A 24,261-nucleotide genomic window follows, 5' to 3' on the forward strand; every position below is an offset into this window, starting at 1 on the left:
ACAAGTCACAGTGAATAAGATCAAAATTGTTAACCGCACGAGAAGTGGACGTACGGAACGGAAGGCGAACATGACGACTCAACTGACAAGCATGGCATAAAGGAGAGCTAGCATCTTTATTACACATGGAAACGATTGATGCGAGCTTGGAGAGGGACTCGTGGCCAGGGTGACCAAGACGGCGATGCCAAAGTGACAGAGTGGAGCTGGCGATGAAGCTGTGTGCAGCAGGGAGGCACAGGGGGTATAGGGGCCCAGAGCTATTGCACCTGACGATCACGTTCCGAGATAGTAGATCCTTCACAGAGCAACCAGAGGGATCAAATTCAATGGAACAGTTATTATCAGTAGTAAACTGGCGAACGGAAATGAGGTTCTTAATAAGTTTAGGTGACACAAGAACATTGTTGAGATGTAAAGAACCATTTAAAGTAGTGGAGCCAGTGGAAATGACAGGAAGAAGCGAGCCGTCACCGACAATAAGGGAAGAAGGTGCAGTAAGGGAGGGAGTTGAAGTATTGGATAGGGTACCGGCGTTGGAGGTCATGTGGGAGGTAGCACCGGTGTCGAAGTACCAGTCAGTCTGCTGGGGCGGAGTCAGGGACACAGTGCTGAAGGCGGATGCAAGGGACTGAGCGTCCCAAGATGGAGTAGTCGGCTGAGCCAGCATGTCGTGGGTAGTGCTTCCCTGCAAAGGGCCGGTCTGCAGAGTGTGCTGCAGAGGGGCGCCTCCCTGTCCTTGAAGAGCACCATGAACGTATTGCTGGGTCTGGTAGGCCAGCAGCGCCTGGTGAGGAGCAATGGAGACAGGAGCAGCGTAGAAAGCCTGTTGTTGCTGGGCCGTCGGAGGCAGCAGGGCCTGGTGCTGCGCCAGGAGACCTTGCTGCTGCTGTGGGGTCGGCGCCCGTGGGCCGGGCCACATCTGGATGGCCCCAGTCCAAGGATTTTGGAGGGAGGGCCACAGGCCGGAGGCACTCCCGTGCTGGCTGCCGGGACCAGTGCCAGGGAATGGAAGAATACCCTGGCGGCCTTGGCCACCCCTCTTGCTGCGACGGTTGGGGTGGCCGGAACGTGGAGCCGAATGCGCCTTGTTGGAAGCAGCAGGAGCCTTGTTGGAGGTCGTCGAAGTCCCGCCTTGTGGAGGTTTGGTGGAGGTAAGCAGGGCGGCGGATGGAGAAGACGCACGATGGGCCATCGTGAGTTCCTCCAACAGGAGAGTGGCCCGGACGTCGTGGAACGTCGGAAAGGGGCGACCGAGGCGAAGATGACGGCCGATGTCAGAGAACCGGTCGTTGAGGCCGCGCAGAACGTTGAGGACCAACGTCCGGTCGGTGACTGGTTCACCAAGATCACCGAGGGCATCTGCCATGGTTTTGAAACGGCGACAGTAATCGGAGACAGGTAGATCACCTTGGACGAAGTGCCGGAACTGAGCGTCGAGGTGGAGGGCGCGAGTTTCCCGATTCCCGAGAAACTGATTCTCGAGAGTCAGCCAAGTGGTGCGGGCAGTGGCGCCGCGTTCCATGGCCATTTCAGCAAGGTCCGGGGAGATGGAGCCGGAGATCCAGGACTTGACAACGCAGTCCATGCGTGCCCAGTCGGGGAAGTGAGGCGCGGGAGTGTCGTCGAGGATGTGGCTGTCCAGGGAGTATTTGCCAGTGACGAGAAGGAACTCATCGCGCCAGCGGGTGTAGTTGTTGTTGGCGAGGTCGAGGACGACGTGAACGAGACTCCGGATGTTTTGCACAGCGACGGCCTGGGAGTGGAGGTTGACGATCGCAGCAGCCTCGTGAAGGAGGATGGCGTCGTGGAGGCCCTTGTCAGCACCACCCGCTGGATCAGAGAGGTGGGACTGATTATCGTCGACAGGGCTGCCATCGGCGACAGTCTGAGCAGCGAGGGCGCGCGCATGGGCTGCGCACTCGAGAGCAGCGCGAACACGTTCGGCGGCAACATCGTGCTCCTGGGTCGCGGTGGCCGCCTCCTGCTCTGCCTGAAGGGCTTGGGCGAGTGCAGCATCACGCCTGGCAGCAGCTTGGAGGCGAGCTTCATGCTCGGCTGCGACCTGGGTCGCAGCGTCGTCGAGGAGGGGTGGTTGTTCCAGACCAGCCATGGCCAGGGGAGGGCGCTTCCTGGATGGCGCGCAGAGGGGAGAAAAGGGCGCAACCAAGAGGTGGCGGGCAGGGGGAGGGAAGCGGCACAGCTAGAGGACTGCGCGCGAGGGCAGCGGAAGGAGGATATAACTTGAACTCGTGATACCATGATAGCAATATAATTGTTGCCTATGTTGATTGATGAAGGAGGGAGTACAGGCGCACATATTTATAGAGGGACAGAGGGGTAGGAGATCTCAGGTTTATAGAAACAGTACCCTGAGATCTCCTGGAATGGAAGGAAACTATCTCTGCCCCTAAATGGGAGGATTGAATCCATATCTTCCTATATGCTGCTGTAGCTTCCTATATGCGGCTGTAGCTAGAAAGGCAAGAATGCCTGCACATGTATGGTAGGGTATCCTGCGCCTATATGGCAGGAGACACATGTCTGATATATCAGCTAACAGTATCGGTGTCTCGACCTCACCTCCCACAGAGTCCTCATCTCTCGTCACGTCGTTTTCGACGAGTCGGATTTCCCCTTTTCCTCCTCTTCCGCTGCCTCTCTCCACGAGCTCGACGTGTTCCTCGACCCCTACTCTGTGTCCCCCACTGTCATGCCCCCCTTCCCTGCAGGTCCGTCCACTGCTCCGCCTCGTGAGGCCCCGCTTGTGATGCCCTCCCCCGCACAGCCACATACGGCCTCGACGCCTCTTGAGTCGCCCTGTGCGGCCCCACCGGCGCCTCCCTCCCTCGCACAGCCACGTGCGACCTTGGCGTCCCCTCCGTCGCCTCGTGCGGCTCCGCCGTCTCCCGCCCAGCCCCGTGCGGCTCCGGTGCCTCCCGCACCACCGCACACTGCCCCGTCGTCTCGCTACACCGACCCCATCCAGACGTACCAGCGTCGTGGTCGACGTGGTGCCCCGACTCGCTCTCGCGCCGAGCCCCCGGCCTATCACCCCGTCGTCGTCCACCGGGATCCTCGACACATCCACCCGATGGTCACCCAGCGCGCGGCCGGTGTCCTCCGGGCACCTGATTGCCTAATTCTCTCCGCGACCTCTTCTCCGGCTCTTCCGCCGGTGCCCAAGACTGTCCGTGGTGCGCTTGCCGACCCATAGTGGCGACGTGCCATGGAAGCAGAGTACGCGGCTCTCCAAGCTAACCACACATGGGACCTGGTGCCCCCTCCCTCGGGCGCCAACGTGGTCACCGGGAAGTGGATCTTCAAGCTGAAACTACACGGCGACGGGTCCCTGGAGCGGTACAAGGCCCGTTATGTGCTCCAGAGCTTCACCCAGCGCCCCGGAGTCGACTACGACGAGACCTTCAGTCCGGTGGTCAAGCCTGCCACCGTCCGGACTGTTCTGGCTCTGGCTCTATCCAGGGACTGGTCGGTCCACCAACTCGACGTGACGAACGCCTTCCTCCACGGCACCCTGACGGAGACAGTCTACTGCACTCAGCCCGTTGGGTTTGTCGACCCTGCTCACCCCGACATGGTCTGCAAGCTCAACAAGTCCCTCTACGGACTCAAGCAGGCCCCCCGAGCTTGGTACAGTCGCTTCGCCACTTTCTTGTGTTCGCAGGGTTTCGTCGAGGCCAAGTCGGACACGTCCCTATTCATCCTCCGTCGCGGTCCAGACACTGTGTACCTCCTCCTCTACGTCGACGATATCGTGCTCACCGCCTCCTCCCCTGGGCTCCTGCGTCACATCATCTCCTGCCTCCAGCAGGAGTTTGCGATGAAGGACCTCGGGGCCCTCCACCACTTCCTAGGTGTCACCGTTGCAATATCTATATACTTTCCATGGACCTTTGACAGACCCTCAATGAAATCCATTGCAATATCTATATCTATACTTAATCTACTAAGAACATAATGCGGGCTACCACGGCTTCACCCTCCACGCTGACACTCTAGGCCCGTACCACGTGCCCCACCTCGGCGCCTGCCTAGCACCCGACCCCCACCCGCGCAGCTACCATCAGATCACACGTACCTTAGTGTTTAGAAATAAACAATAATTATATAAAAAATACTGCAGAGCGAGCACTCGAACCCACGTCCCCCTGCTCCAGAATTTGTGGCTAACTATCAGACAACACGTATATTAGTGTTTAGAAATAAACAATAATTATATTTAAATAAATATCTCAGTACCTATTTATACGATATATAAAAAATGTAGCAAAGCATGGGCAACTGGCTAGTATGTCCATATTTGTCGTGGTTACCTCCAATATATAAAAAATATGAAAACTTGTCTAAAGAGCTTAGCATTTGCAATAATTCAATTTCCTGTCTTAGAGATGAAAATGCTAGTTTAGTTTCTAAGATTGAAAATTTGAATGTTTGCAATAATTCAATTTCTAGTCTTAGAATTGAGAATGATAATTTAAATGCTAAGATTGAGGAATTGAGTACTTGCAGAACATCTACATCTACTGTTGAAAAATGTTACCATTTGTACTAGATGTAAAGGTATTAATGTTGAAGCTATTGATTATCACCTTGTTATGATTAAACAACAAAATGATCACATAACTACTTTAAATGCTAAAATTGCCGAGCATGAACATGAAAATAAAAAGTTTAAATTTGCTAGAAGCATGCTCTACAATGGGAGACGCCCTGACATTAAGGATGGTATTGGTTTCCAACAAGGGAATCAAAACAACACCAAGTTTAATGCCCCTAAGAAATTGTCTAACTTTGTAAAGGGCAAGGCTCCCATGGTTCAGGATAATGAGGGTTATATTTTATATCCTGCAAACTATCCTGAGCGCAAGATTAGAAAAATTCATGCTAGAAAATCTCATACTATTTCTCACCATGCTTTTATGTATAAAAATGAGGCTTCTAACTCTAGGCATACCACTCACATTAAAATGCCTAAAAAGAAAATTCCTACTGCATCAAATAAGCATAATATTTCATTTAAGACTTTTGATGTTTCCTATGTGTTAACTAACAAATCAGGCAAATTAGTTGTCAAATATGTTGGGGGCAAACACAAGAGTCCCAAAACTTGTGTTTGGGTATCCAAGGTGCTTGTTTCTAATATGAAAGGACCTAAGACCGTTTGGGTACCTAAAAAAAGGCCTAAACTTGTTTTGTAGCTTTATGCATCCGGTGGATCAAGTTTGATAATCGATAGCAAGTGTACAAACCACATGACAGGGGAGAAAAGAATATTCTCCTCATACGAGAAAAATGAAGATTCCAAAAGAGCTATCACATTCGAGGATGGAAATCAAGGTTTGGTCAAAGGCCTAGATAAAATTGCTATTTCCCCTGACCACTCTATTTCTAATGTTTTTCTTGTATATTCTTTAGATTACAATTTTCTTTCTGTTTCTCAATTATGCAAAATGGGCTACAACTGTCTTTTTACTGATATAGGTGTTGCTGTTTTTAGAAGAAGTGATGATTCAATAGCTTTTAAGGGAGTGCTTGATGGTTAGCTATACTTAGTTGATTTTAATGATAACCAAGCTGAACTAGACACTTGCTTAATTGCTAAGACTAACATGGGTTGGCTCTGGCATCGCCGACTTGCTCATGTTGGAATTAAGAATCTTCACAAGCTTCTAAAGGAAGAGCAAATTTTAGGACTAACAAATGTTCATTTTGAGAAAGACAGGATTTGTAGCGCATGTCAAGCAGGAAAGCAGGTTGGAGTCCATCATCCACATAAGAACATTACGACGACTGACAGGTCACTCGAGCTACTCCACATGGATCTATTCGGCGTGATAGCTTACATAAACATCGGCGGGAGTAAGCACTGTCTAGTTATTGTGGATGACTATTCTCGCTTCACTTTGGTATTCTTTTTGCAGGAAAAATCTCAAACCCAAGAGACCCTAAAGAGATTCTTGAGACGGGCTCAAAATGAGTTTGGATTGAGAATCAAGAAGATTAGAAGCGATAATAGGACGGAGTTCAAGAACTCTCAAATCGAAGGTTTTCTTAAGGAGGGCATTAAGCATGGGTTCTCTTCTCCCTACACACCTCAACAAAATGGTGTAGTGAAGAGTAAGAATAGAACTCTAGTGGACATGGCAAGGACTATGCTTGATGAATATAAGACATCGGACCGGTTTTAGGCTGAGGCGATTAACACTGCCTGCTACTCCATCAACCGGTTATATCTTCATCGAATCCTCAAGAAGACATCATATGAACTACTCACTGGTAAAAAGTCCAATGTTTCATATTTTATAGTCTTTGGGAGCAAATCCTTTATTCTTATTAAAAAGGGTAGAAGTTCTAAATTTGCTCCTAAAACAGTAGAAGGTTTTTTATTAGGTTATGACTCAAATACAAGGACATATAGAGTCTTCAACAAATACACTGGATTAGTTGAAGTTTCTTGTGACATTGTGTTTGATGAGACTAATGGCTTCCATATGGAGCAAGTTGATCTTGATGAACTAGATGATGAAGAGGCTCCGTGCGTCGCACTAAGGAACATGTCCATTGGGGATGTGTGTCCTAAGGAATCCGAAGAGCCTCCACAAACACAATATCAACCATCATCTTCTATGCAAACATCTCCACCAACTTAAGATGAGGACCAGGCTTAAATTGATGAAGATGAAGATTAAGAGGATGAGACACCTCAAGAGGAGGACATTGATCAAGGGGGAGATGAAGACAATGAAGACAAGGAAGATGAGCAAGAAATTAGGGATCAAAGACCGCCACACTCAAGAGTTCACCAAGCAATTCAAAGAGATCACCCCGTCAACTCCATTCTTGGTGACATTCATAAGGGGGTAACCACTAGATCTCGAGTTGCACATTTTTGTGAACATTACTCTTGTGTCTTCTATTGAGCCATACAGGATAAAGGATGCATTAAGAGATCTAGATTGAGTGGTGGCAATGCAAGAGGAGCTCAACAACTTCACAAGGAATGAGTTATGACATTTAGTTTCACGTCCTAATCAAAATGTTGTAGGTACCAAGTGGGTATTCCGCAACAAGAAAGATGAGCATGGTGTGGTGACAAGGAACAAAACACGACTTGTGGCAAAAGTATATTCACAAGTCGAAGGTTTGGATTTCGATGAAACCTATGCACCCATAGCTAGGCTTGCATCAATTCGCATATTACTTGCCTATGCTACTTATCATGTCCTCAAGCTTTATCAAATGGACGTGAAGAGTGTCTTCCTCAATGGACCTATCAAGGAAGAGGTCTATGTTGAGCAATCTCTTGGCTTTGAAGATAGTGAGTACCCTAACTATGTATATAAGCTCCCAAAGGCGCTTTATGGGCTCAAGCAAGCCACAAGAGCATGGTATGAATGCCTAAGAGACTTTCTTATCACTAATGGCTTCAAAGTCGGAAAAGTCGATCCTACTCTCTTCACTAAAACTGTTGCAAAAGATTTGTTTATATGTCAAATTTATGTTGATGATATTATATTTGGGTCTAATAACAAATTAACTTGTGAAAAGTTTAGTAGGATCATGATACAGAAATTCGAAATGTCTATATGATGGGGGAGTTGAAGTATTTCCTTGGATTTCAAATCAAACAACTCCAATAGGGCACATTCATCAGCCAAACAAAATACATTCAAGACATATTTAATAAGATTGGAATGAAGAATGGCAAATCCATCAAGACACTCATTGGAACCAACGGGCATCTCGACCTCGACACGGGAGGTAAGTCTGTAGATCAAAAGGTATATCGGTCGATGATAGGATCTTTACTTTATTTATGTGCTTCACGACCGGACATTATGCTTTCCGTATGCATGTGTGCAAGGTTCCAGGCAAATCTTAAGAAAGTTCACCTTAGGGTCGTGAAAAAAATCATGCGATATTTAGTTTACACTCCTAAGTTTGGGCTTTGGTACCCCAAGGGATTTACCTTTGATCTAATTGGGTATTCCGATGTCGATTATGCCGGATGTAAAATTGATAGGAATAGCACATCAGGGACTTGTCAGTTTCTGCGAAGATCCCTAGTGTCATGGGCTTCAAAGAAAAAATTCAGTAGCTCTTTCCATCGCTGAAGCCGAGTATATTGCCGCAGGCCGCTGTTGTGCGCAATTACTTTGGATGAGGCAAACTCTTAGTGACTATGGCTACAAGTTCAGCAAAGTCTCTCTGCTATGTGATAATGAGAGTGCAATCCGCATGGCGGATAATACCATTGAACACAGCCGCACTAAGCACATAGACATCCGGAATCACTTTCTAAGAGATCACCAACAAAAGGGGATATCGAAATTGCTTATGTCAATACCCACAACCAATTAGCCGATATCTTCACCAAGCCATTAGATGAGAAAACTTTTAGCAAACTTAGGAATGAGCAAAATATACTTGATTCTCGGAATTTTGATTGAAACATTGCACACATAGCTCAAATATATACCTTTGTTCATATCTCTTTCATTTAATACAAATGCATATTTCTTATTTTTCTTGTGTCAAGGCTAAGACTAATGTGCTTTCAAGTGTATTTATATAATTAGTCTTAGATTGAAAGGGAAATAGAGTTTTTCGGCAAAGACAAGGCTTCCATTCCAACTCTGACGGTATCATTTACCTTTGTCGTTACTCCTACAACTCTCAATTGGTATAATCCTTCACTCATATTCATTTTACCATTTGGGAGAAAATGTCAAAAGGGCTCTAAAGATCTCCGTTTTTGGCGATTAATGCCAAAGGGGGAGAAAGGATTAGCCCAAAGCAAAAGGACCGTACCACCATTTCAAAAAAATTCACAAATGTTTATTTCAATTGGGATTTGAGTTAGCCTCGAAATGAATTTTTCATTGATGAATTTTCAATTGGTATGTAAAAGTAAGATATCAATTGGTATCTCATTTAGTATTTCAAATTTGTTTTTCAAATTGGTATATACTTCAAAACCCTCTTGAAAGCTAAGGGGAGAATTCATTCAGGAGGAGCTTTTATTTAGTCAAAGCAAAAGCATTTGAAATAAGAGTAGAAATTTCAAATCTTAAAAAATGCTTCTCGCAATCTTATTCCTATACCTTTAACTATTTGCAAAAGATTTTGAAACGATTTTTCCAAAAAGATTTGCAAAAACAAACAAGGGGTGCAAATGTGGTCCAAAATGTTAAATAAAAGAAAAGCAATTCATTCATTCTTAGTCATATGTTTAAAGTCTTTCAATTGGTTTAATTTCAAGTAACCTATGCACGTCTATCTCAATTGCAAACTAGTTACATTTCTACACTTCATATTTGCTTTGGTTAGTGTTGGCATCAGTCACCAAAAAGGGAAAGATTGAAAGGGAAATAGGGTTAACCATTTCCTATAAATACATTTTGGTGGTTGACGTCCAACACAAACCATATAGACTAACTAGTTTCTCTAAATGTCATGTATCTCAGGTGCATAAGGTTCAGCATAAACCAAGAAAGAATTCAAGTTGGGGACTCAATCAAAAATGGAGCAAATGACTTAAGTGTGCTGATTTTTGGCACACCGGACACTGTCCGGTGCGCCAGGCCAACCAACCCCCGAACCAGCCACTCTCGGGAATTTCAGGGGCGCGCTCCGCTATAATTCACCGGACTATCCGATTAGCCAGCGGAGCAACGGCTAACTGGAGCCAACGGTCGACTACAAAAGCGTTCTGCGGTGAACAGTGTCCTGGCAGAAGTCATAGCGCAGAAGTTAGTTGGCACCGAACTGTCTGGTGCAGCAAGACGACAAGCAACTCCAACAGTAAACTGCTCCGAACCCTAACGGTTGCGCTGATGTGGCGCGCACCGGACAGTGCACAGTGACTGTCCGGTGCGCCCATCGCCAGCAGCCCTTGCCAACGGCTAGGAAGTGGTTGGGGGCTATAAATACCCCCCAACCACCACATTCATTGGCACTCAAGCATTCTGAACATCTCATTCATTGCAAGAGCAAAAGACTTCACTACTGTCTTCAATAGATCAAATCCTCTCTAAACCTCCAAATCAACTCAATTCCATTAGGGACATGAGAGAGGGTGTTTTGTGTTCTTTTGTTGCTCTTGTCGCTTGGATTGCTTTCTTCCTTTCTCATTTCTTTTCTCAAGTGATTTGTAAAGCTAAGAAAGAGACACTAAGTGTGTGGTGATCCTTGTGGAGTCTAAGTGACCCATGTGATTAAGGGAAGGCTCACTCGGTCTAAGTGACCGTTTGAGAGAGAGCGAAAGGGTTGAAATAGACACGGCCTTTGTGGCCTCCTCAACGGGGATTAGGTTCTTTGGAACTGAACCTCGGTAAAACAAATCATCGTGTCTACTCGCTTTGATTCTCGCTTGATTTGTTTGCACTCTTTCCTCTCTAACGTTTCCTTACTAGTATTAATTTGAGTTGGCTCCCATACGTCATCCGCATCCTTTGAGCAACTCTTAGCAAGAGAAACAATCTTTCAGACTTGAATTTAATTCTAACGCTAACCCCGGTCCTAGTGTGTGTTTAAGTTTATAAATTTCAGGTTTCTTCTATTCACCCCCCCCCCCTCTAGGCGACTTTCAAATATAAAAGTGAATGAGCAAGGAATATGAAAAGGTTAAACATGCTAACTCATCTTCAATATCTTAACATTCCATTTTCCCCTTTCTTATAATAAATTTACGATCATACCTTCTGTAGAGTAATGGATGATGTATTGATAGGAGATGGGGTACAATATATAGACTCAACCCTAACCCTAATGGGTCGACAGCCCAACAGTGGTGCCAGCCCACACACACACACAATCTAACATCCCCCCGCAGTCGCAACGGTGGTACCACACACGATGAGACTGGAGTAGAGGCCGAAGGTAGGAGTCGACGGGTTGAAATCCTCCCGCAATCGCAGCGTCGTGATGGTGAATGTTGCGGCTGGAGTAGAGACCGGTGTGTGCTCCAAGAAGACGATAGCCCCTAGACGCCGAAGTAGCTGAAGTCGAGGTGGTCGCGATCGGGAGACACGCAGCAGAAGCCTGATCTTTGGGAGGGGTCGACGTTTGAGCGTCAACGATCAGCAGGGCGACACAACAAAAAAGGGCATCGGCAGGGCGACCTTGCTGCTTCTTCGATCGTCCGGGCTTCAAGGAGCCCCGCCAGGGAGGCCGACAGCAGCGCACGCGTCTGCGCCGGTCATGGTGTCCACGCCCGCGGCAGAAGAGAAGGGGAAACAGCAGATCCGACCGGGAAGGCCACGGCAGCGACAAATATAGCCGGGAAGACGCGATCCAGCCAAAAGGGACGGCGGATCGAGCCTGAAAAGTCGCAGCAACGTGGATCCGGTCGGGAAGGCCGCGGCAGCGACGGATCCAGCGAAGACGATGAAGGGGGTGGGCGGCAGGGCGGGTCTAGCCGGGCAGGGGCCTGCGCCGGACCTGACAAGGGGTGTTGACGGCACCGGTGACGGAAGAAGCTCGAAGGCTCGAGGTTGCACTAGTCCCGGCGATGGCAGCACTGCGGTGGCTGCATAGCACGCGCGAAAAGAAGACACTTGGGGCGCGGACGCCGGGAAGGGTGTTGCACTGGGGGCGCGTACGCCGAAAAGGGGCCGCCGGGCACGGTCGACAGTGGCGGGGAGTGGCCGCCAGGGGAGGGGCGCAGGCCTGGCTAAGCGCCACCATGGGAAATAGAGGGAGTTGGGGAAGGGGTGGCGCCATGGGAAAGCTGTTGCCGCTACTCCCCTGCGCTAGAACAGAGAAGATGTGGAGGGAGAAGATGGCATGGGGGTAAGGGGCCAGGATGGCGAGGTGGGGAAGCCCACGACCTGGTGGAGGCCGAGCACCAAGGGGAGGTGAGGGAGGAGGGCATCGACGCGTCCATGGAGAAGGGCTACTGGGCGCTAGGCTCCTGCCCATGGGGCTTCCTGTGCGTGCGCTTGAGGGAGCAGTGGCGGCGAAGGGGAGCAGGTGCGGCCGCCAGGGAGGGAGGGGCGAGCGCAGCCGGTGTGGAGGCGCGGGCGCCGCCGGGCCGCGAGCGCGGGGTGTCGGCAGCAGGCGTGGCGGCGGCTCAGCGCCCCTGGGCGAGGGGTGCACGAAGAAGCCGGTCCACGCGATGGTCGCGCGTTCGGTGGCCTCGTCCTCCTCCGTGCCCTGCAACCGGTTGAGGAGGTCGAGCAGCAGCGGCGTTACGGGGAGGCGGCGGCCGCGGACGAGGGAGAGGAGGAGGTGGAGGACAACGAGGAGTTGGGGCACCGCGCCATGGGGAGGAGTTGCTTCGCTGTAGCAACCTCCATTCGCGCGGCCCTGAGGGAGAGAGAGCTGCAGGGAGGTTGAGCGGCTGCTGGGAGGAGGCCGCCCCCGGGAGGGAAGGATGAGCCTCCCGGGGGGCGGCGGCTGGTCCTAGGGCTGGCGGCGGCTGAGATGTGTGGCGGCTGGCGGCTGTAGGAGGAAGAAGAAACCCTAACCTAGTCTGATACCATGTAGAATAGTGTAATGGATGATGTATTGATAGAAGATGGGGTACAATATATAGAGTCAACCCTAACTCTAATGGGCCGGCAGCCCAACAGTGGTGCCGATCCACACACACTCACACACAGTCTAACATGTTCGGCTCTACAAAATGAATTAGAGCGAATGTGCTCTAGGGAAGAGATTACACGAGGCAATTATCCAGTCTTTCAAAAGGTACTTTATGAAGAGCACTGTTCATCTATTTATAAAGGATCGTACAGCCTTGTATAAAATTACAAATATATCCCTAAGACCAGTACATATGATTTACAAATGATGCGAGGGCAAAGTTGACTTCTGCCTATTTCATCTTGGATACGGAATCGTGGGCACCTTCTCCCGGCTCTGTCCACCTTCGTTTCCATATGTTGTTGTGACGAAGCTAACATCTTTATCCTTATCTTGTTCTGAAGGTACTCAATGTCGAAGCTCCTGCAATACTTAAAAACATGCTAGTAACCAATAGTTATGTGTTTTTGAGGACCTTCGAAAGATGAAGGCCCCAACAGAAGGCCATAGGTCCCTAGTCTTGGTGTAGGACAGCACCTAATCCAAAGCCCGACGCGTCGCAGTCCACCACAAAGGAACACTCAAAATCTAGAAGCTACAATACGGGCGCTGATGAGAGGGCCTGATTGAGTGTTTGAAATGCTAAGTCTGCGTCTAGGGACCACTTGAGGCCTTCTTTCTTGAGGAGCTTGGTTAATGGAGCAGCGATTAATCTAAAATCCTTGATAAATTTCCAGGAGTAGCCTGCTAACCAAAAAATCCCCGCATACCTCGTGGTGATTTTGGAATTGGCCATGATGTTACTGCCTCAACCTTGTTGTTGTCCATGGTCACCCCCTTGGCTGATATTATGTTTCCTAAATAAACAACAGATGTAGCCCTGAAGTCACATTTTGACTGTTTGACAAAGAGCTTGTTGGTGTGTAGAGTTTCTAGGACGGCCTTGACATGCATTAGGTGTTCTGACCATGTTGCAATGCATGCTTATTAAAACGACGTTTAAACGTCGTTTAAACGACGTTTAAACTATAAAACGCTGGAGAAAACCGAAACGGTGAAACGTTTTACTTTTCGTCGTAAAACGTCGTTTAACGACATTTAAACGCCACGTTTTGGCGTTTAAACGCTGTATAGCGCCACGTTTCGAGCGTTTTACGGCGGCCCAGCCCAATTTCACCAGACCCAGAGTCGCGCTCACGTTTAGGGTTTTCACCAGACTACCAGAGCCGCGCTCAAGTCCACCGCTCTGCCCCCAGGCCGCCGCTCCTCCCCGTGCAGCCTCCTCCAGGCCACCGCTCCAGGCCGCTCCCGCTGTTCGTCGGCCACTACAGAGACAGCCATGCCTCTAGCTTTGCTTCACTGGTGACTGGTGAGTAATGGCAGAGACCGTCCTCTAGCTGTTCAGCCTGATTAATCCAAATCTACCATCTTAATTTGCTGAAGGAAGAAGGATTGAGTTATATAAGTTTGCAAGACGAATTGTTAGTCTTTGTGCTTCATCATCCGGTTGTGAGCGAAATTGGAGCAAGTTTGAATTTGTAAGTTAACTAACATGATCATATTACACTATGCAATTTGTAGTTGTTACTCCTTTATTTATTGTTGTTTGCAACTTGTAGATGCATACCAAGAAAAGGAACAGGCTAGAGCACAAAAGACTGAATGATTTAGTGTATGTTTCATACAATATAAAGATGGCCGCTAGGTTCCAAAAATTGCGTGAAGAAGGGAAGAACTTTGATCCTTTGGTTCTTGAAGATTTTGATTGGGACAATGAGTGGGTTGATCGATTAGCTAATTCATCTATTGTTGGGGATGACCCTCTTTTCACATGGGAGCATGTTGATCATGCCATCGGTGCATCTAGACAACTTCATGGCCGCTACTTTCCTAGGAGAGCTCATGGTACTCAAGTGCCAATTCTTGAGGATGATGAAGATGATGTTGATGAGGGTGATGAGAATGAAGACGATGACAATTTTGTGCTTGACGACCTTGACATGGATGATGAAGAAACAAACAACAGTGGTGGCTGTGGTGATGAGCAAGACAAGGATGATGTTGGTTTAGATGATTTGGATGATGGTTATTGAGTGTTTGAGTAACTCTTGTGTGCTTGTGGTTGTGGACATGGCATTCTACTTTAGTTGCTTTAGTTGAACTTGTGTTATTGTGGTAATGTGGTTGTGGACATGTCATTTTGCACAATATTATTATGTGAACTTATGTTGGTTGTTTGGTATTTGACTTGATATAATTGCCTGAAATTATGATATACTAAAATTTCCCTATGTTGTTTAAAACTACGTTTAAACTTTGTTTAAACCGTTTAAAAGTTAAAACTCACCCATGAGCGTTTCAACGTTTCGTCGTTTTAATAACCTTGTTGCAATGTATATGAGGATGTCTTCAAAAAATACGAGGACAAAACAATGAAGGAACTGACCCAATACTTCATTCATTAAAGCCTGAAATGTTGTTGGAGCATTTGAGAGGTAAAATGGCATAACCAAAAATTCAAAGTGCCCATGGTGCGTCCGGAAGGTTGTTTTGTGCACGTCATCTGGGTGAACCCAGACGATGATAACTAGAACAGAGGTCCAATTTTGTGAAGAAACGTGCCCTTGAAGCTCATCGACCACTGGTATAGGGTATTATCCTTGACTGTTTTCTCATTCAGTGCCTTGTAGTCGATGCAGAAATGCCATGAATTATCTTGTTTCTTCACTAGAAGGACAGGTGTCAAAAATGTTGAGGTGCTATATCTGATAATGCCTTGTTGTAACATGACTGGGCATTGTGCCTCACGCTCATCCTTTTGAAGTTGTGGGTACCTATATGGCCCAACTGCTACTGGTGTTGTTCCTGGCAAAAGGTGGATCCTGTGATCACACCTTGTTAGGGAAAGGCCACTGGGTGTTCCAAACACCTCCTGGAACTGCTGGAGCAAGCGATCCATCATAGGTTTTGTGTCGGCACTTGCTGTCTTGACTATCCTGACTGCAAGGTGCATGTGAAAGTCATCCCGTGATGAGACCAGACCTTTCCACAGAATTTGTTGTCCTCTTCGCCAGAATGCGAGACACAAGTCCTCCAGGTCCCAAAGAGTTGGCCCCAGGGTGCGCAGAAACTGGACTCCGAGGATAATATCGAAGAAGTCAAGTGGAATGGCATATGCGTCCATTATAAACTCTTCTACGCCGATGTTGTTGGGGAACCTGGAGCATGTGACCTTGCCACCGTTGGCCACCATGGCCTGGAGACATTGGTTGGGGCTGTACTCAAGTTTCAGAGCTCTCGCGGTGCCTAGGTTGATGAAGTTGTGAGTAGAACCAGTGTCCAGTAGTGTTGTAAGAGCCTGACCCATGATAGATACCTCAATCTGCATTGTGCCCTCAGATTGAATGTCAGCGAGATCACTGGTTCTGGGTACTCAACATCGGTCTCCACGGATTCGTCCTCCTAAAAATCAGTGACCTCTAGATAAAATAGTTGAGGGCATCAGTGTACTCGGACATACTTCTCGTCACGATTGTAACACAGCCCCTAACGTCGGCGCTCGACCATCTCGACCGGGGGAAGTTGCTTGAATGGTCACTGTGGCGTTGTGTTAGCTGATGTTAGAAGTGTTGGCTATGGTGATGGGACAGTGACTGATGGGCGCTGGGGCTGCCTCAGGGACATTCTAGGTGTTGGTGTGGAGGTTGTCAAGTGCCTGGGACCTCCTTTCATATGCCCGCGCTAAATTCAGTGCTTGATTAAAGTCCTGTGGCGCCATGAGCTCCACATCAATCTTGATATGATCCGGAAGTCCTACAGTGAACAGCAGCACTTGTTGCTCCTGGGAGAGTGGTGTTGTTTGGGCTAGTAGATCCCAAAATCTTTCCTGATAATCATCCAATGTTGGGCAAAAGGGTAGTCGTGCCAGTTCACCCAAGGGATTGATGCGAAATGGCGGTCCAAACCTTTGCTGCCTGAGTTGTTTGAAGTGATTCCACGACAACGGTGATGCATCACGCTGGAGCGTCCAACTCCATACCAGGTTTGGGCGACCCCTATCATGTGATAGGAGGCCAGGCAGACCTTCAGCTCTTCCAATGTGCGTTGGCTGTCAAAGAACTGCTTGCACCGGTTTAACCATTGGATGGGGTCCTCCTTGCCATTGAACGTGGCAAATTCCAGTCGGTGAAAACGGGAACATCGACCATGGACGACGGAAATGGGTTGATGGACACGGGATGTGGGATGTTCGACAATGGTGGTAGAGGTGATGACGAGTGTGGCAAGGGTAGTAGGTGGAGCAGCAGGGGTGTGGTGGTGGTGGTGTATGCGGCTACCGGGTTTTGGGTAGGGTGCGGAAGCGGCGTGGTGGTGGTGTATGCGCCGGCAGTGGGTGGGCTGCCGCGGCAGGGATCCGTCAGTCCCTACTCCCTACCGTGTCGCACAGTGGGGAAAACACGGGGAAGCAAGGAACAATCTCATCTTTAGATTAATCTCTTGCTGACCATAATGATTACAGAAATAGGACTATATAGTCCTGGACCCAACAGACTCCAGATCCTAACAAACTCATTTAACAAACTCCTTATCTTAAGGATTTAATCTGTTTGCAACAACCCTGAAACAGAATCTATCTAATCTTTCTCTAATCCCTTATCTGCAGCATCCCCTACTGTGGGCCGATCAGCTGGCCTTTTAGGCCTCCGGCTATATACTTTGCTGGTCATAATAGATAGACTAAAAGATAGGCTGCAAAGATCCTTACAATCAGGAGTCGGCTAAGGCGCATATGGTGAAATCACAAATGCCAAGGAGCAACGGGGTGTTTGTAACATCGTATTAATCCAGCGCTTTGTTTATTGGATCGTTTTTTGTTGCATGCATGTGATTGCAGCACAATAATCGCCTCAATATTAATCAAATGTTGGCTACCAATTTTTTATTAGATCATTATTAATTAAGCTGAAAGAAAAAGGGAAAATACCCATGCAAATGCCTGTTCGGTTCTGTCTATGAGTTAAATCCTGTCTCGACATACGAGTGACGCCTAATATTACAGACTTTCTCTAAGATACAAGGATAGCTTAGAAACCAGACTGGAGGGAGTAGAAGACGATATAACCATATAAAGACATAGTCCAAAACTATAGGATTTCACATGTGACATGCCAATTAAGTTAATTAACAGGTATGGAATTAGTAGGAACTAGGAAGAAATACAATCCCTGATTCAGAGTTGAACCTATGATACAAATTCCATGGAACTATATGCTCAACTTCAATATTAGCTACAGCAGAGTTTGCTCAGTAAAAACACTAACTGTCAAGCAGAATTTAGTAATGGGATGGCATCATAACATTAAACTAATGTTTGAGGGAATGCATACATATATTGAACTTTCAAGGGAAGAAATTCCAAGAATAGTTGGACTCACATGTTGGGATACTGCGCGTGGCAGTTGTTTTGCTTCAGCTGGGGAGTAGTCCATAGGGTTCCAACTCTTTTTACCAGGTGGTATAAGGTTTTCATCCCATGTTACGAAGTATAGATCCCCATCAAGATCACTCCCAGATGCTTCATTCGCGTGCGGCCTCTCACCTTTCTTGGGGAAGACCAAGCAATCAACAAGGTGATGCAGTTCAGGCACATCAACAGCTTCAAGGATTCGGACATCCCCTGGATGAAGGCATGGATTCTTTGCCATTACGATAGTACCCAGAATGGTCTCTGCATTTGTGTTTGCTGCAGACAATCTTGATCCATACTTCACCAGACAATTATTGAGTGATGGAGATGATGCCCGGATAAAGCACTGCCCTTGCTCAAGGATCCCAAGTTCATCAAGGCAGCCCATCAACCACCTTCCCTTGGGCACAAAAATCCTTGTCTTCTCCAAAAGACCTAGCAGCTGTGAGGACCTTATAGCTAACAGCATTGCTTTCAGGTGTGGCTCAGTTCCAGGTGAAATGCCAGCACTCAACATCAGTGCTGCAGTGGTTCCTTGCTCAGCACAAGAGGCGGTTACAATGTCAAAAGCAACATCAGAGTCTGACAAAATATTGTTGAGATTAGATAACATGGCTTCCTGCATTTGAGCAAAGATAGCATCCGGGACATTCAAGGAGGACAGTAATGTAATAATCTGACGATTTAAGAATCCTGGCTGAAACTTTGTCCACGAGACCACCTCTAACACAGTATGGTTAGACTCAAACTTGTGCATGCTCGGCCTCAGGGAAAGTCGTATCCCATCATTTTTTCCTTCCCAGACAGATATAACACCCTTGAAGCCTGCATACCTAATCTGGTAAGCAGATGGGGGATTATCTGTCAATTGCAGCTTCTGAGCAACTTCGAGTGCAAGGTCGCACGTAATCTTGCCAATTCCATCAGAGAAAATGTACCCGTTATGTTCAACTTCATCAAGACACTCATTTACCTCATGCGGCTGCAGCACCACCGTAGCATATGTAGAGGAGAAGCACTGCCCCATCCGAGCGGCATGCTTTGCTACATTCTTACTTGTGAACCGCCCCATCCATTTCCTAATGGTTTCCACTGTTGTCGTTCTGTCCTCTGCGAAGAACCATGCTGACCTGTCCCTCAGCTGGTTAGATGAGAATGCAAGAAACGAGTACTTCCTGCCACACATGTGGAATCCCTCTGTCAAAAACGTTTTAACACGCTTGTACACTGTTGTCTTATGCAGGAACGAGTTTGACATCAAATCTTTGACGATTTGTGCAGCAGAGAAATTCAGCACATTACTGTTGAGCATCTGCATTCTCTCATCCATAAAAGTAACCCTCAGAAACCGGTCTGAGACTTCACTATAATGCCGGATGACGCGATTAGAGCGCTCCACTTCTGGTGGCATGCAATAAGCCTTGGTGGGCGTGATTACCAGCCTCCTCACCTCAGAATTGACATCCCCAATCTTGTTGCGAAGATGTTTCAGGTACCTGGCAACCCTATCCTGCAGATTCTTCAGCCTCCCACATGCATCAAAAACTGGAAATTTGTCCCCCCAAAATTCCCTCAAGGCAGCCACATTCACATCATCCTCCTTCCTCTGGAGCAAACCGAAGAATTCAGGCGTGAGGTGGTGTTGACTTATTACTCCCTTGTGCACCAGAGCATTCACGAGGAACAACACCGGAAACTTGAGACCCTCGGCGTGCTGCACGCAGAAGAACAGGTCCTGCATCCGCTCCCCAAACTCAGGCTCATCACGCACGGTGAGCCCCCTCCTGGCCCCCCACCCTCCAACGCAATCAAGGATCGCCACCCTCCTATCCCTCATGTACGTCAGCGCGCGTTCCATCTTTGGCCAGAACCGCGGCGAGAATGTGATTCTATACGCACCGCACCGCCCAATCGCACCACTTGGAGTGATGTCCGTGGTCCGTATCCACGGGTCATCGTCGTCGAGCAGGTCGAACGGCACGGACACGTGGATGTCGTCATCCGCCGTGCGGTAACAGACCAGCGGTGCGGCCGATAGCCGGATCAGCAGCGAGCAGTCGAGCCGGAACACCCTGACTTCCGCAACATCGCGGACGGGGAACTGGAGCTTGACGTCGCAGCGCATCACCACAGACTCGCGGAACTCCCGGACTTTGAAAGCGGTGTCGCGGGCGAAGATGAAGTGGCAAGACCCGTCGAACGGGTCGACGGAGAACTCGAGCCCAGAGGCCGGGCCGCGCCAGGCGGCGATGAAGGCGTCCGAGGCCGGGAGATCCCCGACCTCGAGGCGCGAGCCAGGGAAGCGGAATGGCGAGACACTACGGCGGCGGGATGCCCGAAGGGAGCTGTCCTGTGCGGAGGCGGCGCGCAGGGGTTTGCCGGAGAGGATGAGCTCGGATCGGCCCGCTGCGTCGGCGGCGGCGCGCGCGCCCTCCGGGCGCGCAAAGTGGACGAAGGCGTGCGGAGGCACGCGATCGTACTGTGGCGGCGGCGCGGCGGCGGAGGTGACGGTGGGGAGAAGGAAGTCGGGATAGGCGTCCGGCGGAGTCCAGGAGGTCTTGAGGCGGCAGCGCCAGACCGAGCCCGCATTCAACTCGAGGAAGTCGGCGAGATCGAGCGCCTTGACGGTGGCATCAAATCCACCAAGGCTAACCTGCGTGGTCACCAGGTCGCCCGCGCGCGGCGCCGCGGAGGAGGCTGCCGCGCCCCGGAGCGATCCCATGGGTGGTCGGTTGCCGCGGATCCGTTGGGTGGATGCTGGAGGAGATAGCAATTGGGTCTCTTTACGCAGGGGTTTTGTGGGGTTGATTTCCGTTTTATTTAGGATCGGAAGGGGTTTAAAAAATTTCATAACCGAGCGAGGGATGGATGCAAATGCGAAGTGTGTGTTGCATGTGGTTGGGGTTGGTCGGTCAGTGGCCTCTCTCTTTTTATCCAGTCATTTATCTTTTTTCGCTGAAGAAAGTATAGGCATCCAGCAAAAAGAGGATGAAAAGTTTGATTGTATTGATGCCTGTGTTAGGAAACGTGCTACGGTGCTCGACATATCTATCACATTACATACAAATCTTAAGAAATCATGAATCGTTACCATTACACGCAGTACAGTGGAAGACTAGTTGGAGCGCCGATCTAACATGGGCACGCATCGATGAAGAGAAATTAGAGGATCATGATCGTCTCCTCCTCGTTGGTTGTTAGCGTAACAGTCGCAGCTGTTGGTCACTTGTTCCCGATTGGTATGTACAATCAATAAGGCAACACAATATTAGAAAGATGATCAACCTTCATCATTAAGCTGTCCGAATAAGTCATGACTTAATTGCATAAATAGGTGAAGAATGTAAAAGAATTTTAACATAACGACTCATCTCAGATGTATCAATATCATATTTCCTCTTTCGTATAATGAATTTACGATCGTACCTTCGACTCTAGAGAATGAATTAAAGTGAATGTGCTTTAGAGAAAAGATTACACACAGCAATTGTCCGAGCCTTCAAAAGGTACTTTATGCAAGGGCACTGCTCATCTATTTATAGAGAATCGTACAGCTTTGTACGAAATTATATTTACACCCACAAGGGTTACACAGAGAATTTACAAATAATACAAGGGCACATTGTCCTTTGCTTTGAGCATCCATGATGACTCTTTATATCGTCTCCATGTGTCGCTATGATGAAGTTAGCTTCGTCGCCCCTCCAATGTCCTGTATCGAAGGTATTCTGGTGTCGAAGCTCCTGCAATACTTGGCCACCAATGGTTAAACGTGTTTTTGATGACCTTCAAAAGACGAAGGCCCCCAATAGTAGCCCCTCTCAGTATTAGTTTGTTTCTTTGTAACAAACTCAGACTGCGAAACTGAAAGTCGCCTAGAGGGGGGGGGTGAATAGGGCGAAACTGAAATTCACAAATATAAACACAACTTCAAGCCGGGTTAGCGTTAGTAATATAGAAACGAGTCCGCGAGAGAGGGTGAAAAACAAATCCCAAGCAAATAAGCAAGTGAGACACGGAGATTTGTTTTACCGAGGTTCGGTTCTCTCAAACCTACTCCCCGTTGAGGAGGCCACAAAGGCCGGGTCTCTTTCAACCCTTCCCTCTCTCAAACGATCCACGGATCGAGTGAGCTTTCTCTTCTCAATCACTTGGAACACAAAGTTCCCACAAGGACCACCACAAGTTTGGTGTCTCTTGCCTCAATTACAAGTGAGTTTGATTGCAATGAAAGAATCAAGAAAGCACGATTGAAAAAAGCCAAGCGACAAGAGCGACAAATAACACACGGATCACTTTCTCTCTCAAGTCACTAATCACTAATGATCTCTTTTCTCAATTGTGAAACTTGGAGAGATGGAGGCTTTGAATGTGTCTTGGAATGGATTGCTAGCTCTTGTATTGAATGTTGAAGGTTGGAATGCTTGGATGTAGTGAATGGAGGTGGTTGGGGTTGTATTTATAGCCACCAACCACTTCCTAGCCGTTGGGCCTTTCTGCTGAGCGCGGACGGTCCGCCCTCCTGGTGCGGACGGTCCGCCCCTGTAGATCAACGGCTGAAGATGCAACGGTCAGCAGTAACGGCTATATCAACGGCTATATTGCATTTAATGCGACGTCAGATGTCAGACAGAGCCAGTCGCGGACGGTCCGCCCGCCTGGCCCGGACGGTCCGCGAGGCCGCTAAAATTCATTTCTCCGAACCCGTCACCTTCGGGTTTTTCGGTTTCTTACCGACCGGACGGTCCGCGCCTGAGGCCGGACGGTCCGCGCGAGGGCTCGGACGGTCTTTGCTTTTCCTCCGGACAGTCTGTAGTGGAAACTTGTGTTTTTGCATTGGTTCTGTCCGAGGGTCATCCTTGTGTCGCGGACGGTCCGCCGCAAGGGCCCGGACGGTCCGCGCTTGGCCTGTTTTTCCAAAAAGCTTCTCCTGTCCGGAATAATCTACGGTATTCCGGACAGTTGATTTAGTATAGTTATAGATGAACCTTTGGCACCTGTAGAACATATAATCTAGAGCAAACTAGTTAGTCCAATTATTTGTGTTGTGCAATTCAACCACCAAAATTATTTAGAAACTAGGTGTAAGCCTAATTCCCTTTCAATCTCCCCCTTTTTGGTGATTGATGCCAACACAAACCAAAGCAAATGTAGAAGTGCATAATTGAACTAGTTTGCATAATGTAAGTGAAAAGGTTACTTGGAATTGAGCCAATATAACTACTTACAAGATATGCAAGGAATGTTTCTTTCTTATATAACATTTTGGACCACGTTTGCACCACATGTTTTGTTTTTGCAAATTCTTTTTGTAAATCCATTTCAAAGATCTTTTGCAAATAGTCAAAGGTACATGAATAAGAGTTTGCAAAGCATTTTCAAGATTTGAAATTGTCTCCCCCTATTTCAAATGCTTTTCCTTTGACTAAACGAAACTCCCCCTAAAAGAAATCCACCTCTTAGTGTTCAAGAGGGTTTTGATATACCATTTCTGAAATACTACTTTCTCCCCCTTTTGAACACAATAGGATACCAAATGATAAAGACTTTTGGAAAGCACTAAGTTTTTGAATTTGGTGGTGGTGGTGCGGTCCTTTTGCTTTGGGCTCATTTCTCCCCCTTTTTGGCATGAATCGCCAAAAACGGAATCATTAGAGCCCTCTAAGTGCTATCTTCCCCTTTGGTCATAAAATAAATGAGTTAAGATTATACCAAAAAGCGAAGTTTTTTGAGCTTTTACTCTCTTCCCCAGGGATGAAGTTCTTTTCTTTGATGCTCATTTCTCCCCCAAAGAAGAGAGAGTTGCTCGGAGTGTTGGCGAAGTATGAGTTACGGAGTGGAAGCCTTTGTCTTCGCCGAAGACTCCAATTCCCTTTCAATATACCTATGACTTGGTTTGAAATAAACTTGAAAACACATTAGTCATAGCATATAAAAGAGATATGATCAAAGGTATTCAAAAGAGCTATGTGTGCAAGCTTAGCAAAAGAAATTTCTAGAATCAAGAATATTGAGCTCATGCCTAAGTCTGGTAAAAGATTGTTCATCAAGTGGCTTGGTAAAGATATCGGCTAATTGATCTTTAGTATTAATGTAAGAAATCTCGATATCCCCCTTTTGTTGGTGATCCCTAAGAAAATGATACCGAATGGCTATGTGCTTAGTGCGGCTATGCTCGACGGGATTGTCGGCCATTTTAATTGCACTCTCATTATCACATAGCAAAGGGACTTTGGTTAATTTGT

At 47.8% G+C, this 24,261-nt stretch overlaps 1 protein-coding gene across 1 annotated transcript in view; it reads right to left on the minus strand.

Moving 5' to 3' along the window:
- The window catches only part of LOC100274261 (uncharacterized), a 33,671-nt gene extending 12,883 nt beyond the window's left edge, over positions 1 to 20,788 (minus strand). The window contains exon 1 of the mRNA NM_001148625.2: positions 17,985 to 20,788. Coding sequence (NP_001142097.2) covers positions 17,985 to 20,738 — 2,754 coding nt within the window. The 5' untranslated portion in view covers positions 20,739 to 20,788. The remainder of the gene's footprint in view (positions 1 to 17,984) is intronic.
- Between the last annotated feature and the right edge of the window lie 3,473 nt (positions 20,789 to 24,261).

Source organism: Zea mays, chromosome 3, assembly GCF_902167145.1.
Source record: "Zea mays cultivar B73 chromosome 3, Zm-B73-REFERENCE-NAM-5.0, whole genome shotgun sequence".
NCBI classification, from domain to species: Eukaryota; Viridiplantae; Streptophyta; class Magnoliopsida; order Poales; family Poaceae; genus Zea; species Zea mays.